Genomic DNA, 25,751 nt, shown 5'->3' on the forward strand with positions numbered 1-25,751 from the left:
AAAATTTACTGCCTAAGGCCAGTTAGATGATAACTAAACAGAGTCAATATCAAGAGCTACACGTGAATAACACCTATTCTAGAGAATGCCCATTTGGCAATATATTGTAATTACAGCCACTCGTGCTGGCAACATCCAGCTTTTACTGTACTAAAAATCACACATACCTACACAAAACCTGAAGCCCTGAGGCAAAGAAGACACAAGAATTCTTATGGCTCTGAGTGGGAAACATTACACCTGTCAAGAGATGCATAATTTCGATATCCTGGATTCTGAAAAGAAAATGAAATAAAACTAGAAGGTTGCTACTGGGTAAGACAATTCACAATGAAACAAACAAACAAAAAAGTCTATATTAATTTCCCAGAAGCTTCTTCTCAGGAAGAGAAAACATTCCAATTTTGGAGAGACCTGCTAAAATATTTAATCAGTAGGTAGGACTGGACTTCTCAGATAGTGGAGATGAGTGCCTCTAAAGAAATGTGTAACCTCTAACTAAAGTAGTAGAGTAGATAATAAACATAGATATTAATCACAAGATGAAATGGTTCTTATGATTTAAAGCTTGCTATCTGACACGGAGCAGCAGTGAAGAATGTCACACTGTACACAAAGGATAAAATTACTATCAAATACAGGCCCTGGATCCCTGCCAGTCTCCCAAAGTTGACATGTATTAACTCTGATCGGTTCTGACCGGACAGGGAGTGCTTACTGCTCCTATTATTTTTTATTGCCTTCCTTCATGCCACCACAATAATAAATACCTTGTACTACCTAACACATGCTATGAATATGATAGTGTTTTCCCACTGCATAAATTTTCCAGTGCCTAGATCAAAGAAGCACTTACATGCACAAGTGGAGAAAACTACTTCTCAGATAATAACCCACAATAAACCTTGCCTGATCTCTTAACTGAGTCATATGTGGCTATGTTTTCATTAGAAGTGTCAGAAAGACAACTGACTACTGTACAGATCCAGAAGCACCATAAACTTGGCTGACTAGAATGTTTCTGGGACTATCCTCTACTCAAACTCATTTGCAGTTTGCGTAGTTGTCCTGGTTTCAGCTGGGATAGAGTTAATTTCCTTCCTAGTAGCTGGTACAGTGCTGGGTTTTGGATTTAGGATGAGAATAATGTTGGTAACACACCGATGTTTCAGTTGTTGCCAAGTAGTGCTTACGCTAGTCAAGGACTTGTCAGCTCCCCATGCTCTACTGGCTGAGAAGGCTGGAGGTGCACAAGAAGCTGGGAGGGGGCACAGCCAGGACAGCTGACCCCAACTGGCCCAAGGGACATTCCACACCATGTGACGTCATGCTCAGTACATAAATAATTATTTTATTTCCATTATTAAACTGTTTTTATCCCAACCCACGAGTTTTCTCACTTTTACTCTTCCAATTCTCTCCCCCATCCCACAGGGGGAGGGGAGAGTGAGCGAGCAGCTGTGTGGTGCCCAGTTGCTGGCTGAGGTTAAACCACGACAGTAGTACATGCCCCTGTGCCTCAGTCCCAAATGAGCCAAATCCAGTACATATATCCAGTTCAAATCCAGTATGATGTGCATGGAACTTCAGCAGCAATTTCAGCATAAAGCATAGCTTTTGTTCAGAAATACAGAAGGAAAGAATGATTTTCTTTCTAATCTAATGTAAATTAGGAAGTAAATGGACAAGAGACAGAAGCAAAGTTGGGATTAGAGACATGAACCTAAAAACCCCTCACCAGAAGATATTCATCTCACTACTCTAGGACATTAAAGCAGTAATAACCACAGTATATAATATATATAATCATATGACATTATATTCTTTATATAATAGTCTAGGAGTTGGGGCATCTGGCAATAACCAGGAAATCTCACACAGCTTGTTAGTTAAAAATCAGATCTTATCTCCTAGGCAAGTGATCTAACCACTACGTTGGTTGTGATCATGCCTATTCCTCCTGAAGGTGTGCAGTTGTAGAACCAAATTTCCAAGATTCATGGGATAAGAAAGAAAAATAAAAATAAATAAAAACTAGAAGAATGAATCTATAGATAAGTGAGTCTCTGCTCCAAATATTATGACTCTTACCCAGTGACTTGATACAGTAAAATGCGTGTGGAACCTAATCTATCTTTCTGTGAATCTTCCTTCAGGTTATAGGACTCCTCACACAAAGGCCACGGTATTTGGAATAACACATCTTCACATTTTGATGACTCTTACGAGTCACAGAACAAAGTAAATAAGGCGTATCTTTACTGAGAAATTCTTCAGCTTATGAAGATTTGTCATGTCCTATGACCAGAGCTGGGTAAACACAAGGAAAAAAAATCCACAAATACTATTGGGGAAAACCCCCGTTGATTACTAGCGGCACTGCTTGTATTTGCTTAGTTGTAAACATTTGGATTTATTGAGGTTTACTGGGGAAAAGGCTACAGAATGAAGAAGCTCATAAACGTTAAGAAAAACAGGAGTTCAGTAGAATATCCCATTTAACGATTGCTTTACTGACAGCTCACACTGAATATCCTACATATAATATCATCATGCTTGTGACCCAACATTTCTTTTTTTTTTTTTTTTTAGGGTCAAAGACGAGTTTCATATAGGGTTTGGACTTTTTTTTCTCCCCATGATTTAACTATTCCACTTTCTCTGGTTGGCAGGGGTTTACTGAGTCACTCTTAAGTATGTCCACCTTAAATGAAAGGCTTTTTAAAAGTAAAAGGCCTTGCAGAATATTCTAAAGATGTTCACAGTGCTCAGCAATGTGCAAGTTACCTAATCCTTTCTGAAAAGTTCTGATACAGCCAAGTCCCTTCAAAGGGAAGGCTTCCTCCCCACATCTCTCAGGAGAGTCCTGAACACTAACTGTGTACTCACGCAAGAGTTACACAGTTCAAAGGTCAAACTTCACCCCGAGATAAGGCTAATTCCAACAGCTGTTTTCAAAATTAGGACCAAGCCTGTTGACCGGCACTGCATGCTAGCAGGGGCAAAACAAGAGATTTGAATATAGGCTTAGATGCTAATAGATACCTTAGCTTTGAAGACAGCAGGACAACAGTGAGTACCATGTAGGATGCCCCTTCTCACTCGCGGCTTCACATTCTGTGCATTAGAATTATCTAATAACAAATGAATGTAGGTGTTACGAAGTCTAGTTTCCCTGCCAGGAAGAAGAGGTGATAGTTCCAAAAAAACTAGACAGGAAGAAGGAAAGGCAATTTGGCTGTTCTAAGTTTATAAAGTAGTCAAACGGGATTTGAAAGCTCAGCATCACCGTGATAAAGAGGAGCTGGTCTCTTTTTAATGGACGGTTGAGACATTGCCTCCAGCTCTTCACAATCTTTCCCTCCCTGGCCCACGCGTTAGCCTTGCTCCCATGCAAACAGAGCCAGCTGTTCTTCAGCCAGTACCTGCTTCTTGCAGCAATTCCGACTTCCAGTGGCGGCACAGAAGTGCACACATCGTATGTTCTTTGGACATTTATTTATAGTCTTTATCTGATTGAGCTGGGCAATTATAAAGACATTATGATAATTTGTGAACAGAAGAAAAGGGCTTCTCCTACTTAAATTTGTCCCACGAGAGAACAGAATACAAATGCCGTATACTTGCAGCAGGCTATTCATGAACATGCTATCTAAAATACAAACAAACTATATAAGCAAATATCAGCAACAAACTAATAAAAATCATTACCTGTTTATGGGTTGATTATAATAACAAAAAATGACTACAAATAAGTAGTAGGTAGTTTGTGAACCAAACAAAGGAAGTAAGTGGTGGGTAGTTTGTGAACCAAACAAAGGGCTACGATTCTCACGTATAAATGGCTGCCAATGAATAATTTAACCAGCTCTAGTTAGAGCCATCTATTTAGTAAGAAACCTCTTTAGCACTCTCCAACTGGAGGTGGCAGAATGATTTATATCTACACACAGTGATAAAGCCAAGGGAAATCAGTACTACTGGACATTTAAAATGCTGGGTTTGATTCTCTGGAGCCCTATAGTATCATTTATAACTATGCAGCCTGGACTTTAGACATGACCATTCTCATTTGGTAACATTTTAAAGCCACTTTGCCCAGTACAGATGACACAATACACAAGGCAGTGGCAAATCAACATTTCTGTGTTTAAATTACATACCAAACCAGCTATGCTTTACACTATCCTTCTTTGTCTTTAATGATATTTTACATGGAAAATAACATAAATATTCTAGCAGGAGTATATAGCAAGCATTCTTAGTAACATTAGCATAAATCCCAGAGTGAACATTAGACTCTTGAAGACAAAACCAAGCAATCTTTTAAATCTTTTTTTAAACTTCGCAGCAAAATGTTTCCTGGAAAGACTAATAATATAAACAAAGTATTCATTCAGCTGGGGTTTTCCTTTATCAGAGGTAGTGGCCACTGCAAAAGGAGCAGAGAATAAGGTTATTAATTTTATGGTTTATGGCTTGATTTTTTTAAACAAATGTTAAGATCATCATGTTGCTGTTAGGACAGGTGTCTTCCAACATGCACCAGTTTTAGACAGCAGAGTAATTGATGACTGTCCTTGCTTCAAGCCTCTTAAAATGACATCGCATAAGACCAGAACGATAAGAAGTTACAGGGAAGTAGTTTTAAAACCATTGCAGGGGTGCTTTACAACTGTGTAAAAGCACACTATACCTTTATCAAGGAAAGGCATAAGAAACAAAGCAACCATGTTTTCTGTTACAACAGAAGAGAAATAGTTTTAAAAAGTGACGACTGCCTGCCACAGTGTGTATGCCCATTACCCATCTGCACACTGATTTCCCTGTTTCTCTGTTTTTGAACTAGAAAGTATTAATACATACAAATAAACTACCTACCACTTTCATACTTGACTTGTGACTCAAATTACAGCTACTTTGATCATTATTATTATTGCATTTATACTGTAGTGTCTAGACTAAAAAGGTGCTTCTCAAACTGAGAGGAAAAGCCTATAGCTCCTTTCTACAAAAATTATCTGCAGATTACTTCCAATGACTTCAACACACTTGAGATAACAGTCAGAAACAGCACCAAATTGGAAAAAATGCAGTCAATTTAAGCTCTGTTGCTCTCTTCACCATGTATGAAACACATATAAGCATATGTTTTTGCTTACAATTTTAAGGTCTGTAATTTCACATTACTACATATATTATGACACCATGCACATTAAACTGTGAAAGCTGCACACTTTGATCAGAACCTGTAGTCTCCCAGGAAAATGACAATATTTCATGTGAGATTTTTAAGCAAAAACACGCACAACTTTTTTCCTTAAGACCTTGGGTTGTTCCCTGGCAAAAAGTGTCGTGTATTGATTACAAAAACAAAAGGAAAAAGATAGAACTGTAACAAAAATCACAGAGGAATCAAATCGTGCACTACTTTGATCAATTTGCTCCCATCTAGTAAGACAAACAGGAGAAATACAAACTGTTTTGACAGCATTCCCAAACTGAGTTTCATGCAAACTTCCAAATCACTTCATGAGGTTGAGACTGGTTTCTGGATACATATGTAGCATTGGGGCTTCATGAGAAAAATGTTACATTTGTGGAGATTTATTACCTGTTAGAACCCTTCTAAGGGCAAAAGTATGAAAAAAAATCTGCATTTTCAAAAAATATCTTTTGAAATTTCTTCGTGAAACCTCTCCACTTCTTCATAGTAACTGCTGTATGTGTTTCATCAGAATTATTTTTATCATTATTCTCTGCATTGCTACCTGTAATTGCGAGGCCTTAAGAGCAGGGAAAAACACTTTCTAGAACTTATTGGAAAGGGAAGTTCAAAACCTGTTTTAACATTCTCCAGTCATCTTTAAGCCTCAGATAAAACCTGGCTTTATGGCATAAAAATTCAGGTTCAGTTCAGCGAACAACCCACTCCTTAGAGACATGCAATGTAGCCAACAATAAGTCTTTCTTCAGGTTTCATACTCTCTTTATAGGTCAGCCTTACCCCAGTTTCACCAATGCTAAACTATACATCCCAAGAATCAAGATCCACCACTGGGCATATACTGTTTCTACTCAGGATATGGAGGGGACATCCTCTGTCCACTGGGAATGAAGAACAGAGAAAACATGGGAGTCTTCCACCAAGTAATTTTTAAAATACGGCCTTAAAGTTTCTTTTCAGACAGTGCAAATATTACCTTTTCTGAACTCCCAAGAAACAGCAACCAGAAACTGTTTTCAGAATACCTTCAAACTAGACACCATACCTAATAATTTTCTTATTCATTCTAATAAATTAATACATTTTGCAACAGTCCTTTAAATAAGGGCTACTTGCTCTTGTTGCAGCATCCTGTTTTCTGAAAAATGCTTTGAAGACCTTTTGGTATTGGCAATGTTTTTAACCACGGGACACCTAGGCATTTAAATTGAAAGGGAGAAATAAAAATGAGAAACAAATGGGAGAGGGAAAAAAGGGACAAAAGGGAGGGAAACAAAACTATGACATACGTAGCACCATTTTGCTTTGATTTTTTTCTAATGAAGGAAGTAAAGTCTTTTAAACTTGAAAAGTTGTCAGAATATTGGGTTGTTCTCTAGCTTGCTCTACTTTTAACTTAGTATTATAGATGATTTTTAGTTCAGAACTTCTGTGAATGCTTTCCTTGACTTTCCTTTCTGTATAACTGAAAATTGTTTCAGGGATTTCTGCCTGCCTAAAGCCAGCAGCACTGCTAGTTCTAAGCAACACGAAATGTGCAGGAATTGATATTTCCCTTAATTCTGTGTTAGAAGTCAGTGCAGCAAAAGATTAAGATGTGTTTCCAAAGTACTAAAGTATAGTTTTTGATGTGAGCAGTAGCTGTTAAATCTCAGCACATCAGAGTCTCCTAGCAGAATGATGACTTGGCAAAGGTTTAGGAAATGAAGACTGTTAACACAGTACATTAATGCATTCGTTTGCTTACTCCCAGTGTCCCTTCGAGTAATATTATATCTATTTAAGGTTTAATGAAATTAGATTACACTTTTATACTGTCAGGGTTATTCTCTTCGTAATATTTGTATTCTAATAACAGGGTGGATAGGCAAGTGAATGTGGCAGGGGGAAGAAGAGAGAATTTTCTCTTAACTACTACCCATCTGCTTCAAAGAATCGGATTTTTGCTTTGAGTAACAAAGACAGCAGAGCATTCATTTGTATTCAGTCCAATCTATATGCCAACCTTTCCATTGAATCAGCTTTGTGCATTTTAAAATACAGTTTTTGTAAAAATGTTGTAATGAATTATAACTACAAAAGTTATGGAGAGTACATCTCATACAGCATGAGTTGGATCCATCCTGCTTTACACCAGTAGGTGTAAATTACTTACTGCCAGTACTTCTATTAGAGTTGAATGCACTTCCCTTTTGGCAGCAGAAAGTACAATGATAGCTATTATCACAGGGTTGAGTAAAAATGTAATTTAGCCCAACCAGTTTGCACATTGTACAGGCATACAACAGACAGAGGATAATTTAGGTTAGAAGGGACATGAGGAGGTCTCAAGTCCAACCTCCTGCTCAAAGGACAGCTAGCTATAACATAGACTGGGTTGCTGTCTAGTCTTAAAAACCTCCAAGGATGGAGACTGCACAACCTCTCTGGGAAATCCGATCCAGTGCTTGACTGTCCTCGGAATGAAAAAGTTTTTCTTTATATCCAGTCTGAAACTCTCTGCCTGTTGTCTCTTGTCTTCCCACCATGCACCATTGTGAAGAACCTCGCTCTGTTCTTCATGTAAACTCCCTGTAGGTATTTGCAGCCTGTTACTAGACACGCCCCCGAAGCCTTCTCTCCTCCAGGATGAACAAGGCCAGTTCCCTCAGCTTCTCCTCCTAGGGCATGGTGCTCCAGCCCCCAACAGAAGGTAACCCTCCACTGAATTTTGCTCCAGTTTATCAACGTCCTTCTTGTACTGGAGGGAGGACAAAACTAGATGTGGTCTAAAGTGTATTGATCTCTTCCCTTGATCTACTGGCTGTGTTCCTGTTAATACAGCCCAAGACGCTGTTGGCCGCCTTTGCTGCGAGGGCATGCTCTTGGCTCATGTTCAGCATCCTGTCTACCAAAGTCCCCGTCCTTTCAGCAGAGCTGTTTCCTAGAGCGTCAGTCCCCAGCCTCAATCATTGTATAGAGTTAGTCTTTCCCAGATTTGGGACTTCATATTTGCACCTGTTGAATTTCATGAGGTTCTTGACAGACCATCCCTCCAGCATGTCTAGGTCCTTCGGATGGCAGTGCTGCACTCCAGTGTAACTACTGGTACCCCAGTCTGGTGTCGCCTGCACACTTGATAGAGCGCACTCTGTTGTCTCGTCCAGGTCGTTGATTAAAATGTTAAACAGGACAGTACTCGGCTCCTTACCACTTGTATACATCCCATTAACAACTACCCTCTGATCCTGACATCCAAGCAGGTTTTATACATCCAACATACACGGTTGTCCACCCATACAGACCATACATCCTAATTTGGATATATGAACATTGTGGGAGACAGTGTCAAAAGCTTTGCTAAAGTTGAGGTACTACTCTCTCCTCATGCACAAATCCAGTCATTTTACCACAGAAAGTAATCAGGTTGGTCAGGTGTGATTCACCCTTGGGAAATCCATACTGAATGTTCCCAATCACCTCCTTCTCCATCATGTGCCCACAGAAGTGTGCTCCAAGGAGGTGTGCTCCTTGATTTTTCCAGGGACTGAATGCAGACCAGCCTGTTGTTCCCCAGATTGTTCCTTTGGCTTTTTTTGAAGATGGAGCATTGCAGCAAAAATTTAACTCCAAATTTAATTTGCCACCACTTTTAATAATGCAAGTAAATTAAATCAGAAAAGATACAATAATGACAACCTTTCTCAGTCTGGTAGTGACTGTAACCCCACTCTTCCACCTCTCCCAAACATAGACACGCTTCATGGTGTTAGGAGCTTGGGGTAGATGACATTGTATGCAGGAGTAAGGATGAATTCAAAACTATTAAACTTGGTGTGCTTTCAAAGTTATTGTTTATTTCCAAAGTTAAGGCTGCTGCCTTTTAGTTTCTGTTATTTAGAGAAGCAGTGGTGTTTTCTCAGTAATCTTCTAGCACATGTAGTTTAGGACGCAAACTCAAAGCTAACTGCTCCACAGTTTCTACACAAGCAAAGATAGGACTATGGAGAACTAAGATGCTGCATTATTACCAATATAATGAAATTAAAATTATGACCTGCACCCCAAAGAACATAAAAATACTGCCTTTCTCCCCAAATCATAAGATTTTAAGTAAATTACACTGTGTATTTTGGTATACCTTGGGATTTTTAAACTACCCTTAAGTATTGTAGGTATGGTATTTATATATAAACATGTGTGTGGTAATTTCAAAATCTACCAAAAAGGTAATTTTTCTGAAAAGTAAATATTAATATTTCTTGGAAAATAAAGCTTAGTACTTACACTCAGTTGGGGGGAGAGGGCAGAAGGAATGTTAGCAAAAACCACTGTGATTCAGTGAAATAGAAGTGAAATAGAATTGCTCTGTCAAGAAAACTTCAAGAACACTATATGGTTAGCTGTTTTTTTTAGCATACGTCTTCTCACACTTATAAAACATACACTCTCCGATTACATAAAAGCATGCGCTGGAGTCAGACTGAAGATCCAGCTAAAGTAGTATGCTACTTCCATGAATGACCAAACCCACAGGTACAGAGAAGAATAAAAGTGGAAGGCAAGCATACATCATAAGGAGTATAGGAGCTATATCTTTTTAGCAGCAAGAAAGATGCATAGAAAGAACCTAGAACCTTTATTGAACACAATTTATTAATGAACCATGAGTAAAGTTTTAGATCCTTTCTTACTGAATCAAACATAAATGGAAACACAGTAAGGGAAACTGAAAACTGAAGACAATCAGAATTATGACAAATGACATCATTCTCAGTGCTGCTATTATAATGTAAATATCCCACAATGCAGTGATAGTCTATTCATATAAAACCAACTCAGTACATGTTTCTGTAATTCATTTTCTGTCAGGAGACCACTACAATATAAACAGCATTTAGTATTGGCATGATTTAACTTAAAATGCTTTGATTTACCAACCAGCAGGCTGTTTTGACTACAATTGTTCAAATCCAAGCACAGTTTTAACTTATTAAAAGCTTTTATATTGCTGCCTATCTTTCAAGGAGCACAATGAGAAAGCTACAAGGATAATATGCAAAGAAATAGTCTCACCTGAATGCACCAAAATACTATGAATTTTCTTCAGAATCAAAAGAATTAATCTTCTCTGAAAAATGGTATCATGCTTTCAAGGGAAAATTAAATCATATATTGAATCACAATGCACATTTTTCTTGGGCTCTTGATAAATGATAAGCTACAGAATATACAATTTTCATTAGTAAAGAATAATTCTAGTAATTAAAAGGATTGATCCAATTTCTACTGAATCAATGACAATTTTGAAATTTACTTCATTGATTGCAAGATCAAATAAATAGGATGAGGATTTTTTTTCCTCTTGTTGCTCAACAGATTCTTTCCCTAAATTTATCATATTTGGTGCCTACTCGCTGTGAGACAAACTATGCACATCATTAACAAACCATTGCTTTGATGACCTATCCCCTACTAATGTGCATGGGACTAAGTATTTGAGAACTACCCTAAGTCTTATGCCATGAGGCTCTAAACATGTTACTCCAACCTCGTATTTCAGTCTCAGCTGGGGACATCCTTGTTCTGCAAAAACAGTTTTCTGACACCCTGGCTATTTTTAAGAAGCTTGAAATTTTGAACCAAGAAAGCGATACTTCTAACCAAGGCAATTTTAGATAGAGGTTTATTTTTCTTTCATTGCTAAGCTCACATATAAATGGACCAATAATAAAGCAGGGTGTAAAACTGCGTAATGAATAACTTAAAAATGAAATGAAAAGGAAAGGTAATAAAATATTTGTGAGCAGAAAAGACAGAAATAGCAATAGCAGTAATTGTATTTGCTATTTGTAGAGTTACTTTTATCTCAGAGGATCCTAAACCATCTTATCTTGGGCAAGATTGTACCCTGAACTACATAAAAAGAATAAAAGAGAAACTTGTGAAGTCCTGTTTATAGAATTTCCAACCGTTCACTCCCTCAAGAGCATGTAGGCTTCACACCTTCAAAGAATAATAGGAAACAGACACCAAAACTTGAGTTCACAATGTAATATAAACAAAGACATTGCAAACTGCTGAATTAATCTACTCAGAAAAGGAAGAAGGTAGAGTTAATGCTGTCAAAGAGGAAAAGCTGTTTTCAAGGTGCACTATGTATGTTCCATAACTGATTCACAGAACATTTAAACTCACGGACCTCATAAACTTTTGCAGTTATCACAGCAATGCAGAGTTCATACCTGTGGCAAGATAGATGATATGGAAAAGCATGTCCTTGCCCTGGACAACATCCACAACCACATGGGAAAATCGGCTGTTGTCTTCCATGAAGTAAGGAATTGGAATAACTGGTTGAACGACCTCGTGCATTAAGAAGAATTTTTGAGCATCTTGAAGATTTCTCTCAGTCAGATTTACATACAAACCCTGGTCCATGGTGCCACACTGTAAACACAGAAAAGTGACATTACTCTATGCATCAATGATAACAACAGATTTACTCTCTGATTTACAGCACAAGAAAATAAAAACCAAGAGTATATCTTGTAGTGACAGTGTGGAATTCCACTTTCAGGTCTCATTTTGGTGCTGACCGGACTGTCCACACAGTGATTGAGGAAGCTCTGCTTTCCTGAGGCAGTACTACAGAGGCTCCCTAACTCTAAAAAATATGAAAGGGCACCAGACTGACCACCACAAGTGGGCTGTAGTAGTATTTTATATATCCTATGTTCACAGGGCAGGAAGGAGAAAAACTACCATCCAACAAAGCACAGATTTTTCTGAATAGTTTTGTTTATAATTTACACAGACGCAGTGCTAAAGACATAACAAATTTTCAAAGGAAAGCCCATGTCCTACCACAGCCAGGGTCTGACAGAAATCCCAGGTCACAGCACCACGCACAGTTCTAGCAGCTTCTTCAGACCCTGCATTCACTAGCCAAGAAAGGACAGTATGGAGCTCTAACTATAAAGTGTTACCCACGGCAAAGAGATTTTTGCTTTGGAACTGACCATATTTTATATCGGAAAACTGTACTCTTTTCTTACAGAAAAGCATTCACTAATTGCATGCACAAATTTCAACCACAAATAAACAAAGCAAAATAAGTGGCAGTTAATTTTAAGATCTTTGTGTTTAAGTCTTCAACTAACTGAGGACACAAAAGAGAAAGCTGCTTAGCGCATGTGAATATGTAAACAACCTTATGTTTACTCATGCATAATTGCATCAGAGAATTAAAACAGTACTTCACAACATTTATCGAATATGTTGGTGATGTGAAAGGCATACCTAAGTCATACTTTTTCATTCTATTATACTATGTCATAAATTATGCTATGAATTACAGCATGAACAAAATAATACAGTGTGCAAAACCCTACCAGTTATTTTTTCATTATTGCCATGTTTTCAATCTGAAATTAAGTGACCATTCCAAATCCACAACTGTTAAGAAAAACTCAAATAAATAATTTCATAATCATAGAATCATATGATGAGGAAAGACAGTTAAGCAACTGGCAGGGAACATTACTTGCTCTGTGAGCACCCTGCACGTCAGGCCAGTGAAAAAAATAAACCACGCCAAAGAAGAATTTCTCTGAATCTATCAAGCAGGAAAGATTCCAGCTGGAACGCTCACAGTACACTGAAATACATATGGTCCTTGGTCTTATGCTGGAAATTATCCTGTGTAAAGAGAAAAGCAACAATCTCCGGAGAGAAACAGTGTTCCTCAAAACTGGGACTCCAAGAGTATTCTAATCTGGAAAATATTTCATTAATATAATCCAGTCATGGAAATACAGTGTCTGATGTAACTACCACTACGTAGCAGCAGCCTTCCTTCAAACCACATACTTCTGTCTGTTATTGCTGAGTAGGTGAATACTCTGAGGATAAATCTACTTCCGAGACTATACAAACAGAGCTTCTGATATTTTATCATAAGCACTCTACAAAAGAAAAGTCCTCCTTTCTGGGAAGGAAACCAGTGACTCAGCCAATGAATATATCCCATCTACAAGCAGTATGTACTCTAACGCACCATCAAGTCACAAAAAATGGTTGCACCTAGCTCTAAGCATTAGACTAGCTTCTGGTATACATCAGTGCTGCAGTTATGGACCCAGAAATCTAACAGAAAGGTCAACAGAATAAAAGATAGCACCTGCAAAAGAACAGAAGTTTGACATCACTAATGATACCTAGAGATCAGTTAATGTCAATTGGCTTCAATATTGAGTTGTAAAAGGCCACGTTACAGCTTTTAACACTAGCGCTGGCCTGCAAAGCTGTTGCTCAATGAGATATGATACAACTGTTGCCACTGTTCTTGTAAATTTGATGAAGTACCAGCCATATTAAAATGAGCCAGACTATCCAAGCAAGAAATTTCTTCAACACCTGTCTTGACTGGGATTGAGAGATGAGCGCCGACAGTAGACTAGAGACTTAAACCGTTTTTACACAACCATCAGGCTGTTATCTTTGTTTCTGTGTGCCATTCTGATTGGGGTGCTCTCACAATAATTATCAACACATTAATACAAGGTTTGTAGGGAGAGGTTAATAACTTTTATTGGACTTGCTCAGCTAGTCAGAAAGAACGTAAGATTTTTACATACGAGCCTTTCTTCAGGCTTTCTCCTTCAAAAATTTAGCCTCATTTAGACCCTCTTACTGTCACTATTTTGACAATACAAATATTTCTACAATCTATAAAAAGCTGTATACAAATATAGCCCGCTTCTGCAAAATGGCTTACTTAAATGGTGTCTTGTTACTTGGGGCTGATGCCAAACATACTATCTAGGAAAGGTAACGTGGCTCTGGCCTGTAATTCAGAGCAAATCCAGTGCCTTATTTTCCTTTATTTGCTTGAATCAGGAAGTAATTAAAACTACCTACAATCCTCGACGGGTGATTCTATTTCATGCTTGCAAAGATCTCGTGACCCTTACAAGAAGATAGGGAAGGCACTGAATTCGTGAAATTGCATTGAGATTAAGGGATGGTGAAAGGTGGGTAAAGGTGGATACACTTAAGTATCTTGGTGAAAAGCTGTTGTTAAGCACTAAATTAATGCTGTTTTCCCTTCCATTTCCCTTGCTAGAATCACACTCACTAGAATTGTCCTAGGAGGAGTGGTGACTATGCAGAAGAAGAAAACAATGCATATGTACTTACCTGAAATACCCTTCTCTTTTTGTAGAAAGTTCCTCTGAGTGACCCACTTTGGACTGATTAGTTTTATGCTGTCAGCCAACTGCAGATTATTACACCCTCTGAGGCTGACAAGTTCAAATGAGGGGCACACCACGTCACAAATTCTTTTAATCGGACTCTTCAGGGAGTGTGGATCACCTTGCACAGGAAAATATACAAAATCCTGACCACTCCTCCTGTACTCCCCCCCTTTCTTTTTTCTGTCAAACAACGTTCCTTTTTCAGGTTCTAACAGTACAAATACAATATAAAAGAGAATAGCAGTTTGATCATACTTCAGCCAGGAATTAATGTTACCTTGACAGATAACTATAGTGTTTCATTTTGACAGAAGATTGAACTTAAGCCTTTTTTCTCCTACCCTTCAAAGCACATCTGCTTTTCAACCCAAATTATTTTGTGGAAGGATAAAATTAAGTATGTTGAAATAAGGGGACCTCTTAAGCCTTTTTTTTTTTGTAATTTTTTTAAGGCCTTGGGCTATAACATACTGCAAAACTGGACTTATTAACTATGAACCATACAGCACTTTGACAAAAACTCCTGTAAACTATTGTCCTTCTCCCACGTATCTGTACCTGAAAATTCGGGTTAGGATTGGGATATGGAAGCCAAGCGGAGCGAGAGTTTTCCTGGTATTTGAAGGGTCCATTGAAGGCTTGAGTTATGGCACTCAGGTTGAAAACACAAACTGCTGAGGCTGCTATGCTGTTCCTGCAAAAGAAATATAAACATTAATCCAAGTGACAACATTAAGAAGTCCATTTGCTGAAAAATAAATAAAAAACACAGTAACTCTCCAATCCTTCAAGTAATTAACAAAGCAGACATGATCAGCCAGGAGATGATATCTCAAGATAATGATATATGATGTGCTGATTTAGGCACAGACATTGGATTTAAAATTTTTGTCAGCTTTGCCAAGTAGCTGGTGTGGGAGAAACTCAGAACTTCCTACCTTCTCCTGCTGCTCTAATACCACAAGGCCATACTTTACTCCCACACATAATCACATGCACCAGGGACAGCTTTCTTCTAGTTACAAAGTTCAGGATGAGATTATTCTCAGGGCTTATTAATGTTTCTTCTACACAACCAATGGCAGCATGACAGAAGTAAGGATTTTCAACGTATGGTATGTCTCTGGACCCTGTGGAACCCCTGAGTAAGACACCTCCACAAAAATCCCATCTTCCAAGAGATGTTGTACAGCAATAAGAATGCAAGTTCCAGAAACCCATCAAGAGAAAAAAACTTGGACTGCATACTTTACAAGATACCCCGTTAGAGGAATAAACAGGAATAAACAACAGCCGGGCAAAACATACAATTTCCTGTTCTTGTCCTGAAAATGTGATATATGTGACAATAAAGTAATTTTGCACAGTGTAAACAATATAATCCAGTGAGTATGAGAGCTCGTAATATGGAAAACTGCATTGTTCTCTTCCACAATTTGAGATAAAGGGATAGATAATGAAGGTGGCAGTTGCACAAATGTCCATTGCAGGTAAAACTGCTGACAATTGATTCACACAACATTCTTTTTGCTTTTTTTCCCCCTCTTTTTTAAACTTAGCCTGTAATTTACACAAGGCTTAAGAAAGCCCACTATAGAAACTCCAAAATGATGGAAAGAAAAAATTAACCCCAGGGGATCAAATTTGCCAACAACTGAAAAAAGGGTTAGGATATATGGATTTAATAGCAGGACAAAAGAGCAATTTGCTTTCTTATGCTTGTCACTCTTACTTCAAAGAATCCCTAAATCTTAAAGTTTCATGCTAACAATTTCTGCAGAATCAATTATCGTTGGATTTGATAATTTCTTGCCTATATAAACTATCACTAAAGGCAGCTCACTAATATTATTAACCATACCAATGTCTTCTTGAATTTCTTGAAGTCCTTAAAGGACATCAGACTCATGCTTACAGATTTTCGGATGGTCTGAAAGAAACAAAATCACCTTCATTATGAAGCAGTGGCCATAGTGGACTTAATAGTCAACCACACCTAAAGGGTGCAGGCTTTGCTATTACTCAATCTTTATTGACAGAAATGCTTCATTTTTTTCCCCACAAAATGATTCACAGTATATTAAAAAAAGCATTAGGGTACAATAAAATCATTGCAATTTTGAAGATACTGAGATTGACAAATGCTGAATGTGATTCAGTAATATCTGATGCTGTTACACCCACAGAAAGGAATATGTTGTTCCGCCTCATGGGAAACCCATGGTGCTTTTCCACTGTCAGGTTGCAGGGCTGAAGGGTGGATCATACGGGTTGTGCAGATATGTCTGAACAGGTGTTCAACATGGGAAAGTAATCTTAACTCTACAACATCTCAACAATGTCCAAAAATTTAGTTACACTATTTGATGGCAGGAACAAATATAATTTAAATTGAGCTATCAAAAAACCTACCCCCAAACAGTTGCAATTAATTCCTCTTTGAATAGTCCATCTCTGCTGGACAAGGCAGAATGCTGAGCTACTGGGGAAGAGGGAAGTAACAGCAAGGTTTCAAATACTGCCTACTTCCATGTGGCAAAGGTAGTCTTACATTAGCGAGTCCTTTCTCAGAAGAGCCAGGGTGTGCTGTTGGCAGCACTGACATCGTTACGCAACCTCAGAAACTGTGGAATTTGTAGCACAGGAAACTCCATCATTCCCCAAATTGCCAGGACAGCCCTTCTGAGAGAAGAGCATTGCTCTCCCTCCATGGGCAAAGCCCTGTGGATTTTCTGGAGCAGAATTCCTCCAGTTGGGCTTTCCATGGTAGGAGGGTGTCAAGACTATTTTGACTTCTCAAGAAAGATCATGTTGAACAGTGTATGAGCATGCTACCTGAGAAATATCTGTCTTCTAAGACTCAAACTAGCTAGTAAAACAGACCAACGAAATTAAAATTACTAGTCATGCTCACTGCCTGAGCTGCTGGTGCAGGGGCCAGCTTGAGTCTGGAAGATGCTTAGATGTGTTAATAAAGGACTGTACTAAAAGCAGGAGAAACTAGCTCAAGCCCAAACTCATGCTCATGGTCTAAAAAACGTAGGAATCGTAATTTGCTGGCATTAATTTCTGACTGTTTCCACCTGGTTAATGGATATTTATAGAAGGTAGGTATCCAGGTGTTTACAGCAGTAGAAAGGGGCACTGATCTACATTTTAGGTGCCCAAGTACCTTTTAAAATTCTAGGCAAAACTGACTTACAGAGCAAGACACTGCAAGCAGGTAAGAGAATCAGACACTAAAATTTGAAACCCTGTTCCAGTGGTCCAAACACTAGGCTGCACAGCCATAACACATGGGCTGCTCTTACCGAGCAACATATGAACTTCAGTTATCATGTTTAAAGTAACAAAGGACATTTCTGAGATGAATGTCTCTTTTTTCCTAAGAGTTAAAGAGCTCTTGATATCAAGCTCAGAGGCTAGGGAGCTTTTGTGTCCCACCAATGTTTTAATATTTAACAAATTTTAATTTTTAAGACCAAACTGTACATTTTTTAATTTTACCTTGTTGATATAACAGATTCAGTTAAAATTAGATTAGATTTTTGGTTTGACCCTCAAACTCACATGAGTATATGTTAGGACTAATTTAAAATACGTAAGAGCACCCCTTGTGCTCTTTTGGGTAAGATGAGTTCTTCCCGACGTGGTCAAATTACATCATGTCAAATTCATGATCATGTCACATTACAATTATAAAACATTTATTTCATAAATACATAATGTATTTATGTATTACAACAGTGTGCAAAATAAAAATAATTTCTTTATAAGAAGGTATAAAAAAGATGACTGAATAGTCTATATAACAGATTCAGTTAAAATTAGATTAGATTTTTGGTTTGACCCTCAAACTCACATGAGTATATGTTAGGACTAATTTAAAATACGTAAGAGCACCCCTTGTGCTCTTTTGGGTAAGATGAGTTCTTCCCGACGTGGTCAAATTACATCATGTCAAATTCATGATCATGTCACATTACAATTATAAAACATTTATTTCATAAATACATAATGTATTTATGTATTACAACAGTGTGCAAAATAAAAATAATTTCTTTATAAGAATGTATGGAAAAAGATGCTGAATAGTCTTAAACACAACTGGCTCCCTGCTGTAAGGAAATATTAAGAATTCTTCCTTCTTTCATACACCTTCAACAATTCATGTGGGAAGCATTTGGAACTGACACTTGTTCACAAGAGGACAGTGGATTGGGCAAAACAGTAGTTTGAATTTATGATGTTTACTTGGCTTATGCAGAAGACTTCAGCTCAGAAGCTTTAGTTTTCACTGTCACAAATAGCAAGAAAATTATATCATGGAATTTACTTACACATTAGTGGTAAAAATCCCATAGATCAAGTCCAATTCTGGCAGGAAGAAAGTGCTCTGTAGTTCATTATAGTAAAATGGAATTTCTCCAGGGCGAGAGCAGTTCAGCCGAGCTTTCATGAAGGTAGTCCAGGTATCCTCCAGCACGAACTTGCCACCAATATCATTTTTGCACACCCGAGCAGCACGAGAGAAGACTGTTTTCCCACAGTCATGTTCCACTGCATTCTCCCGGAAGAAGAAGTAGGTAAAGTTCCCAATGTCATAAGATGACACAAAATTTGGCTCTGAAAATAACAGAAGAAAAGATTATTTATCGCTTCATGCACTCATACCAACATGGAAGTTGGATTTATCTTCAAGCATTAGAGTTAGAAAAACACATCTTTTATTAGCCTTGCAGGGAACTGGCCCCATGACATCTGAGCAGGCCAGCTCATGTCCAGCCAGGATTATGAGCTACACGAACATGGCTAGACAGACTCTCTGCTCTGGGTGTCTATCGCACATAACTGTGCTGGGCAGCCCTGGCCCAGCTCAGTCAAAAGCATCACTGAGTTTTTCTTCTCCACATACGGACATGGTGTATTTTTACAAGGTAATTGCTTTATCTGTTGTGTTGACTATGGACATGGTGTATTTTTACAAGGTAATAGGTAATTGCTTTATCTGTTGTGTTGACTCTGTTTCTGCTTTGCCACCACGCCATTACCCCAGATTAGCAGAATAATGCATAGTAACGAGTGTGACTAAGAATGTGCTCAGAGGCTGTAACGAAAAGAAAGAGAATTCTACACAAGAGCATTTGATGGTAAGATAACCTAATTTCAGCCCTATCTCGTTTAAAGCTTTTGATAGTATTACAGTCTTTTGTTTTTCTTTCTTTTTAAAAAAAAATCGATTAAAAACTGATCAAAGAAACTGACGGTGATGCAGGAGAAATTAGAGAATATATATTTAAAAAAATCTAGTAAACAACAGATGGGAATATTTCTTAAAAGAAAAAAAAGGAAACAGTGGATACGAAAGACAATAAACATGTGGCCCATTTCCCATAAGGATTACTAAAACTGAGGAGAGTCCACGACCTTAAGAGAGATTGGCAACTGGATGAGTTCTTGAACGAAAGACAAATTTGATACACAGATTTGTGAAGAAGAGCCCCCCTTGTGTAAGGAATCATTATAGAACACTGGTACCTCTGAGAAACAAGCAAAAATTTTGTTTTCATTCCCAAATTTTATTCTAAAGTGGGAAAACAAAGAAACAAACAAAACTGTTTTAAAAACATCTGTTGTGAGGAAACACTCCAAAGAAATTCAATAGGTGAACATTTCTTGACAGCACTACTGTACTGAGAAAAGGTGCTGTAATTGAATGTAAGCATTTTGCAGGAACATCTCAAAACCTCTCAAAACTTTTGAGCGGAACTAGAAAGGCAAGCAAGCTGGCATTTCCACGCAGCAGTCCAAACTCTGTCAGACAACTCTTCTCCAAAGACGGCCCAGTTCCCAGCTTAAGTGGCCTCTTGTGCTGCTTCCCTCTCTATCTGCTGTGCTGAGAGTCTCCAGGGCAGGTTTTTGGGCAGCAATGGTCATCAGCTGCCTAGGATAGTTGAAGCTGAGCAGATACGATAGCGCTCTCACTCCTCCCTGTAACTTTCACTCATTATCCTACTAAGCGCTTCCTTGAGATTAGTCTGTAACACACCACATTTTCCCCATACTCAGATCTGCACAGGCGTTTTGCTGGAAGATAGCAACCGAATACTTTTGAGGAGAACCTGTTGGTATCCTGAGCTCTCGTAAGTTACATAGTACCAGTGCATTTGTGTCTTAAAAAAAAAAAAGGGCAAAATAAAGTCGTTTGAGAGGACTTGTGATAGCAATAAAGGTAAAATTGGATTGACAATATACAAAAACTTTTAGTAACATTTTCCCTATTAGAACCTCATATCTTCATTCCACATGTGTGTAAAACTTCCATTAAAATAGGGATTTTGCTTCAAAGGCTTCAAAAATCTTTAAACTTCATTATTACAGTTTACAGATTTGTAGAAATAATTCTTAGTTGCTCATGAGCTCTCATTCTTTAAATATAACACGTAATACTATTACACATCTACACACTAAACACTGAAATTGGAGAAAGCTGAAAAAAAGACCTTACTTTTTAACTTTGTTAATCTTTTTTTTCTCTAAAAATGTGCACGTTTGCTGAATAGGTAACACGGTAGAATGATATATAAGATTTAATTACAATAATTAATGCTAAGATGACAAAAATATGTGGCTAAAAATCACAAAATTGTATACTGTCACATTCTAGACAGGGTAGACAGTTTTGGCAGGCAAAAAATACTAAACATATCCAGAGATACTTGCATGCAAAGTTTTTTTTCTTATTATAAAACATAATTATATTTCATTCATTCTCAATACACATCGATGTTTTCAGCTCTATGGAACAAACTTGTATTTATTCAACTGAAGTATACTAGAAAGAAAATCTTTTTAGGAATATCAGGCTAACGAAAAAAAAAAAGAACACACTGTCCCTCATCCGACTTCAATTTATATCCATAACACACCTAGCCATTATTTCTCTTAATCTGTAATGTACTATCTTCCCTCACTCTACACAATATTCTTTTAGATTGTTCTTATACTCATGGAAGGACCTACTGTCTGTGAAGGAAAGAAAAAGCATTCACTAGTCTGAGTGTAACATGGGCTACTTGTCCACCGTACTAAGGTTAAGTCTTACTTAAAGTAATATCCACTAAAGGTAGACATTAAGAAAAACAATCCACCTGAAACAGCATGCAAAAGTAAAATTTTCCAAATATGCGTTTGACTTTTTGTACCCTATAAACCTGCTTGCTCTTTGAAATCAACTAAAAAATATCTTGACTGATGTAAAAAAATTCTACTTATTGTGCAAATACTCAATATCAATTTGATCCACCCACAAAAACATCCTGTACAACCATTAAACACAGAGGCCCTGCCTTGCAATGACGCCTGATGATGCTTCTTCTCACTGGAGGCCCACTGATGTAAAAAGGTCTCGCGTTGGCACAATAGGATCTCACTACAGAGCCAAACACACTACTGGAAGCACTCAAAGTGTGGAGAATAATGAATTACAAATAAAATCTTCATAAACTGTAGGAATAAAAATCATATGAAATGCATTCAGAATGTTTTTAGGGTTCTTAAAAAATCCATGTCAATATTTCAAGGGACAATATTTTAAAGTTGCAACGATAATCGTAATACATGTATAAGTAAAAACTAGTACTCATATTTCATGGATTCAAAACTGAGAAACAATATATACATCTGCAAACACCTATGTATATATTTTACTGATTATGAACTAATAAAAATGTGATCTGCTGTTGAAACTTGTGAAAACTGTTTTCATTTGCATGAAATGTAATAATCTCAGAGCTACCTTGGGGAATTCTGTACGTATGGAGGGATTATCATGTCAGACTTTATTTATTTCATTTTCTCTTTGGGAAAAGTGAACGGAATCACTTCAAAGCTTCAAATGAAAAAGGAGATTCCTGTCTAGGATAAATTAGTTCATATGTTTCCAAATATTGTGCTGTGAACTGCTATTTGTTGACATGGAGGACTTCCCATAAAAGCTTTTCCTGCAGAAAATGAAGTGACTCTCTTGTTTCCTGCTGAATTTGCAAATAGTTCTGGAAGGGTGACCTGGTCGGCTGCGATAGAGTTAATTTTCCTCCTAGTAGCTGGTACAGTGCTGGGTTTTGGATTTAGGATGAGAACAATGTTGATAACACACCGATGTTTTAGTTGTTGCTAAGCAGTGCTTATACTAAGTCAAGGACTTTTTAGCTTCCCATGCTCTGCCAGCGAGGAGGTGCACAAGAAGCTGGGAGGGGGCACAGCCAGGACAGCTGACCCAAACTGGCCCAAGGGACATTCCATACCATGTGACGTCATGCTCAGTACATAAACTGGGGGGAGTTGGCCGGGGGGCAGCGATCGCTACTTGGGGACTGGCTGAGCGGCAGTCAGCAGGTGGTGAGTGGTTGCATCACTTGTTTTTCCTGAGTTTTGTTTCTCTCTCTCTTGTTGTTGTTTTCCTTTTCATTACAATTTATTATTATGACTTTATTTTCTTTTATTTCAATCATTAAACTGTTTTTATCTCAACCCATGAGTTTTCTCACTTTTTCTCTTCCGATTCTCTCCCGCATCCCACGGCACAGGGGAGGGTGAGCAAGCAGCTGTGTGGTGCTTGGTTGCCAGTTGGGACTAAACCACGACAAAGGGTAAAGGCATCTAATTTGTGATTTATTAGATCACGACAACAAGTGCAAGGATTCTGGTATGCAACAGGATACAGCTAATATGGATCAACATGAGAATGTCAACCTGTAATAATGTCACAAGTATTGTGTATGACCTTTATAGGTTTTTATATATTCAATTTATGACTAGACTTTCCCAAATTAAATGGAACTAATGGAATCAGGAAAGCAAGAAAGTGAGTTTGTCCATGTGACACAACAAAGATCTCCAACGTACAACATGGAGCAGTGCTACACAGATACACAAGCCTGTGCACTGAAAGCACTAGGTGGCTAGTTAGCGCTGCCTCTGGGCAAACACGCTGTAGTGTGGTATTTCTGAAGTTTGCTTACTCAGCACAAAGCCTGGGAATCTCTACAGCTTCCTTCATAAAGCAGCATGACTGTCCTGCAAGGATGTTTCCCCACAGACTCTTCTAAGTTATTGCAAAAAGACAACTGAACCGTACGAATCAAGACAGTGCTTCAATCTGAAATAATGTAATTGTTTTTACAAGGGTTGGAAACAAACCTACATTTTCCAGAGAGCGTGGTCTCTGTTCTTAACGAGAAGGAGTTTACTAAGAAGAGGCAATGCTGCCCTTTAGATTATTCTCCTTTTGCACTCACCCAGGGAACTCGGAGACCAAAGAGACCAAGTCCATACTCACTGCCAGACCGGCCACACGTTGATGCTGTCTGACCGTGCCAACTGCTCCCGTAAGGGACTGGCTGCAGCTCTGCCACGCAGCACATGCTGACACTGCAGCCCAGAGCATGGCATTCTTATAGCATGAAAACAAGGGCGCGCCGCACACCCTGGGAGGTGGCATAAGGACAGACCAGGGGATTTGGGAGTGCAAAGCTGACTGGGAATGGGATGGGGCACTCTGGAGGGCAGAAGGAGCCAAATGGTGCAGCCCCACCTGTACTGTCTCTTGCTAACAGTGTATAAAGCAAACTTCTCCCTGACTGACACACAGGTTTTCACTGGAAAAGCAGTAGCTGGAGTGGTCCAAAACAAGGCTGGGAAGTGAGACAACAATTAAGGAATATGGATGACCAAGGGTGTCGTGCGTAAACTTATTTCCTGGACCTTTTTTATTTAGTGGTGTAGATGTAGTCTGAGTGGGTAAAAGGATGAGAGGAACCCTACAGAGACTTTATCTGGGAAGAGCAATGGGAAACAGGAGCCTGAGAGAGCTCTGTGAAAGCATCTGAGGCAGTCCTGGCCTCTTCTCGCTTCCTAAGCTTTGAGGCAAGAAAGTTGGCTTGTGCTCTGTACTCTTTAAAACTCCACATCCTCTGATGTAGACTAATATGACTTAATTTACCTAGTTAGTGGATGCTACTGTTTCCAGAGTGAACCAAATGACAGGGAAAGATCTGTCTGTCTTTCTGGAGGAAACAGCAATTAACCTTAAGGATTATAAGGTCCAAAGCCTACTCTGAGCAAGAAAGAGCTGTGATTTCCACTGACTGTCCCTGTGAGGTGTCCACTCACATCTCAAGTGCGATGCATTCAGAGACCCAGTCAAAAGTGAAATTAGCCCCAGAAATGTGAAAAGAAAGCTAAAATTAGAAGTTTGTCAGATCTAGACACAGATCAGATTATATATATACACAAAATAAGACACACACATAGATATAGGCTGAAGGGGGAGGGGGATAATATCAGACAAGCTGTGGGATGACACACCAAGGTTAGAGGGACGGGGTGCTAGCAAGGGGCCTCAGCCTGTTGCTCTAAGACATGCTGGGTATACTGGAGCACACTTGAACTCTGATGGAGATGAGCCAGGGGATCTTGAGGTAATAGGAGCCAACAGGGAAACACTAGTGAAATACCTCAAAGGAATTAAGCGGTGTTCCTCTAAGAAGGTGACACAGCCAACAGCCCAGCTGAAGTGCCTCTACACCAATGCATGCAGCACAGGCAACAAACAGGAGGAGCTGGAAGCCACCGTTCTGTTAGAAAGCTACGACCTAGTTGCCACTACTGAAACTTGGTGGGACGAATCCCATGACTGGAGTGCGGCTATTGATGGCTACAGGCTGTTCAGAAGGGACAGGCGAGGAAGGAGGAGCGGAGGGGTTGCCCTCTACATCAAGGAATGGATAGAGTGGGAAGAGCTGTCTCTAAAGAATACCCACGAGCATGTTGAAAGCTTATGGGTAAGAATTAGAGACTGAGGCAACAAAGGGAACTTTGTGGTTGGTGTCCACTACAGGCCACCTGATCAAGGGGAGTCTATTGACGAAGCCTTCTTACTCCAGCTACAGGAGGGATCGCACTCACAGGCTTTCATCCTGCTGGGGGACTTCAACCACCCCAACATCTGCTGGAAAAGGAGCACGGAGAGCTGTAGGCAATCCAGAAGACTCCTGGAATGCATTGAGGATAACTTCTTAAGCCAGGTAATAGACAGCCCTACCACAGGGGATGCGATACTGGACCTGGTGGTCACCAACGCAAGTGAGCTAATCGGAGATGTCAAGATTGGAGGCGGCCTGGGCTGCAGTGATCATGCACTGGTGAAGTTTGCAGTCCTGAGGGATATGGGTCAGGCAAAGAGTAAAGTCAGGACCCTGAATTTTAGGAAAGCAAACTTCCAG

General features: G+C 38.8%; 1 protein-coding gene across 1 annotated transcript in view; it reads right to left on the minus strand.

The window, feature by feature from the left end:
• LOC103907272 (semaphorin-5A) overlaps positions 1-25,751 on the minus strand; it is a gene marked incomplete at its 5' end in the record, with an annotated part of 172,861 nt that overhangs the window by 127,748 nt on the left and 19,362 nt on the right. Inside the window, 3 exons of the mRNA XM_009289418.1 lie at positions 11,452-11,656; positions 15,025-15,160; positions 18,807-19,092. Of these exons, the coding sequence (XP_009287693.1) occupies positions 11,452-11,656; positions 15,025-15,160; positions 18,807-19,092 (627 nt within the window). The remainder of the gene's footprint in view (positions 1-11,451; positions 11,657-15,024; positions 15,161-18,806; positions 19,093-25,751) is intronic.

The sequence above is a fragment of the Aptenodytes forsteri genome, unplaced genomic scaffold (genome assembly GCF_000699145.1).
Source record: "Aptenodytes forsteri isolate BGI_AS27 unplaced genomic scaffold, ASM69914v1 Scaffold397, whole genome shotgun sequence".
Taxonomy (NCBI): domain Eukaryota; kingdom Metazoa; phylum Chordata; class Aves; order Sphenisciformes; family Spheniscidae; genus Aptenodytes; species Aptenodytes forsteri.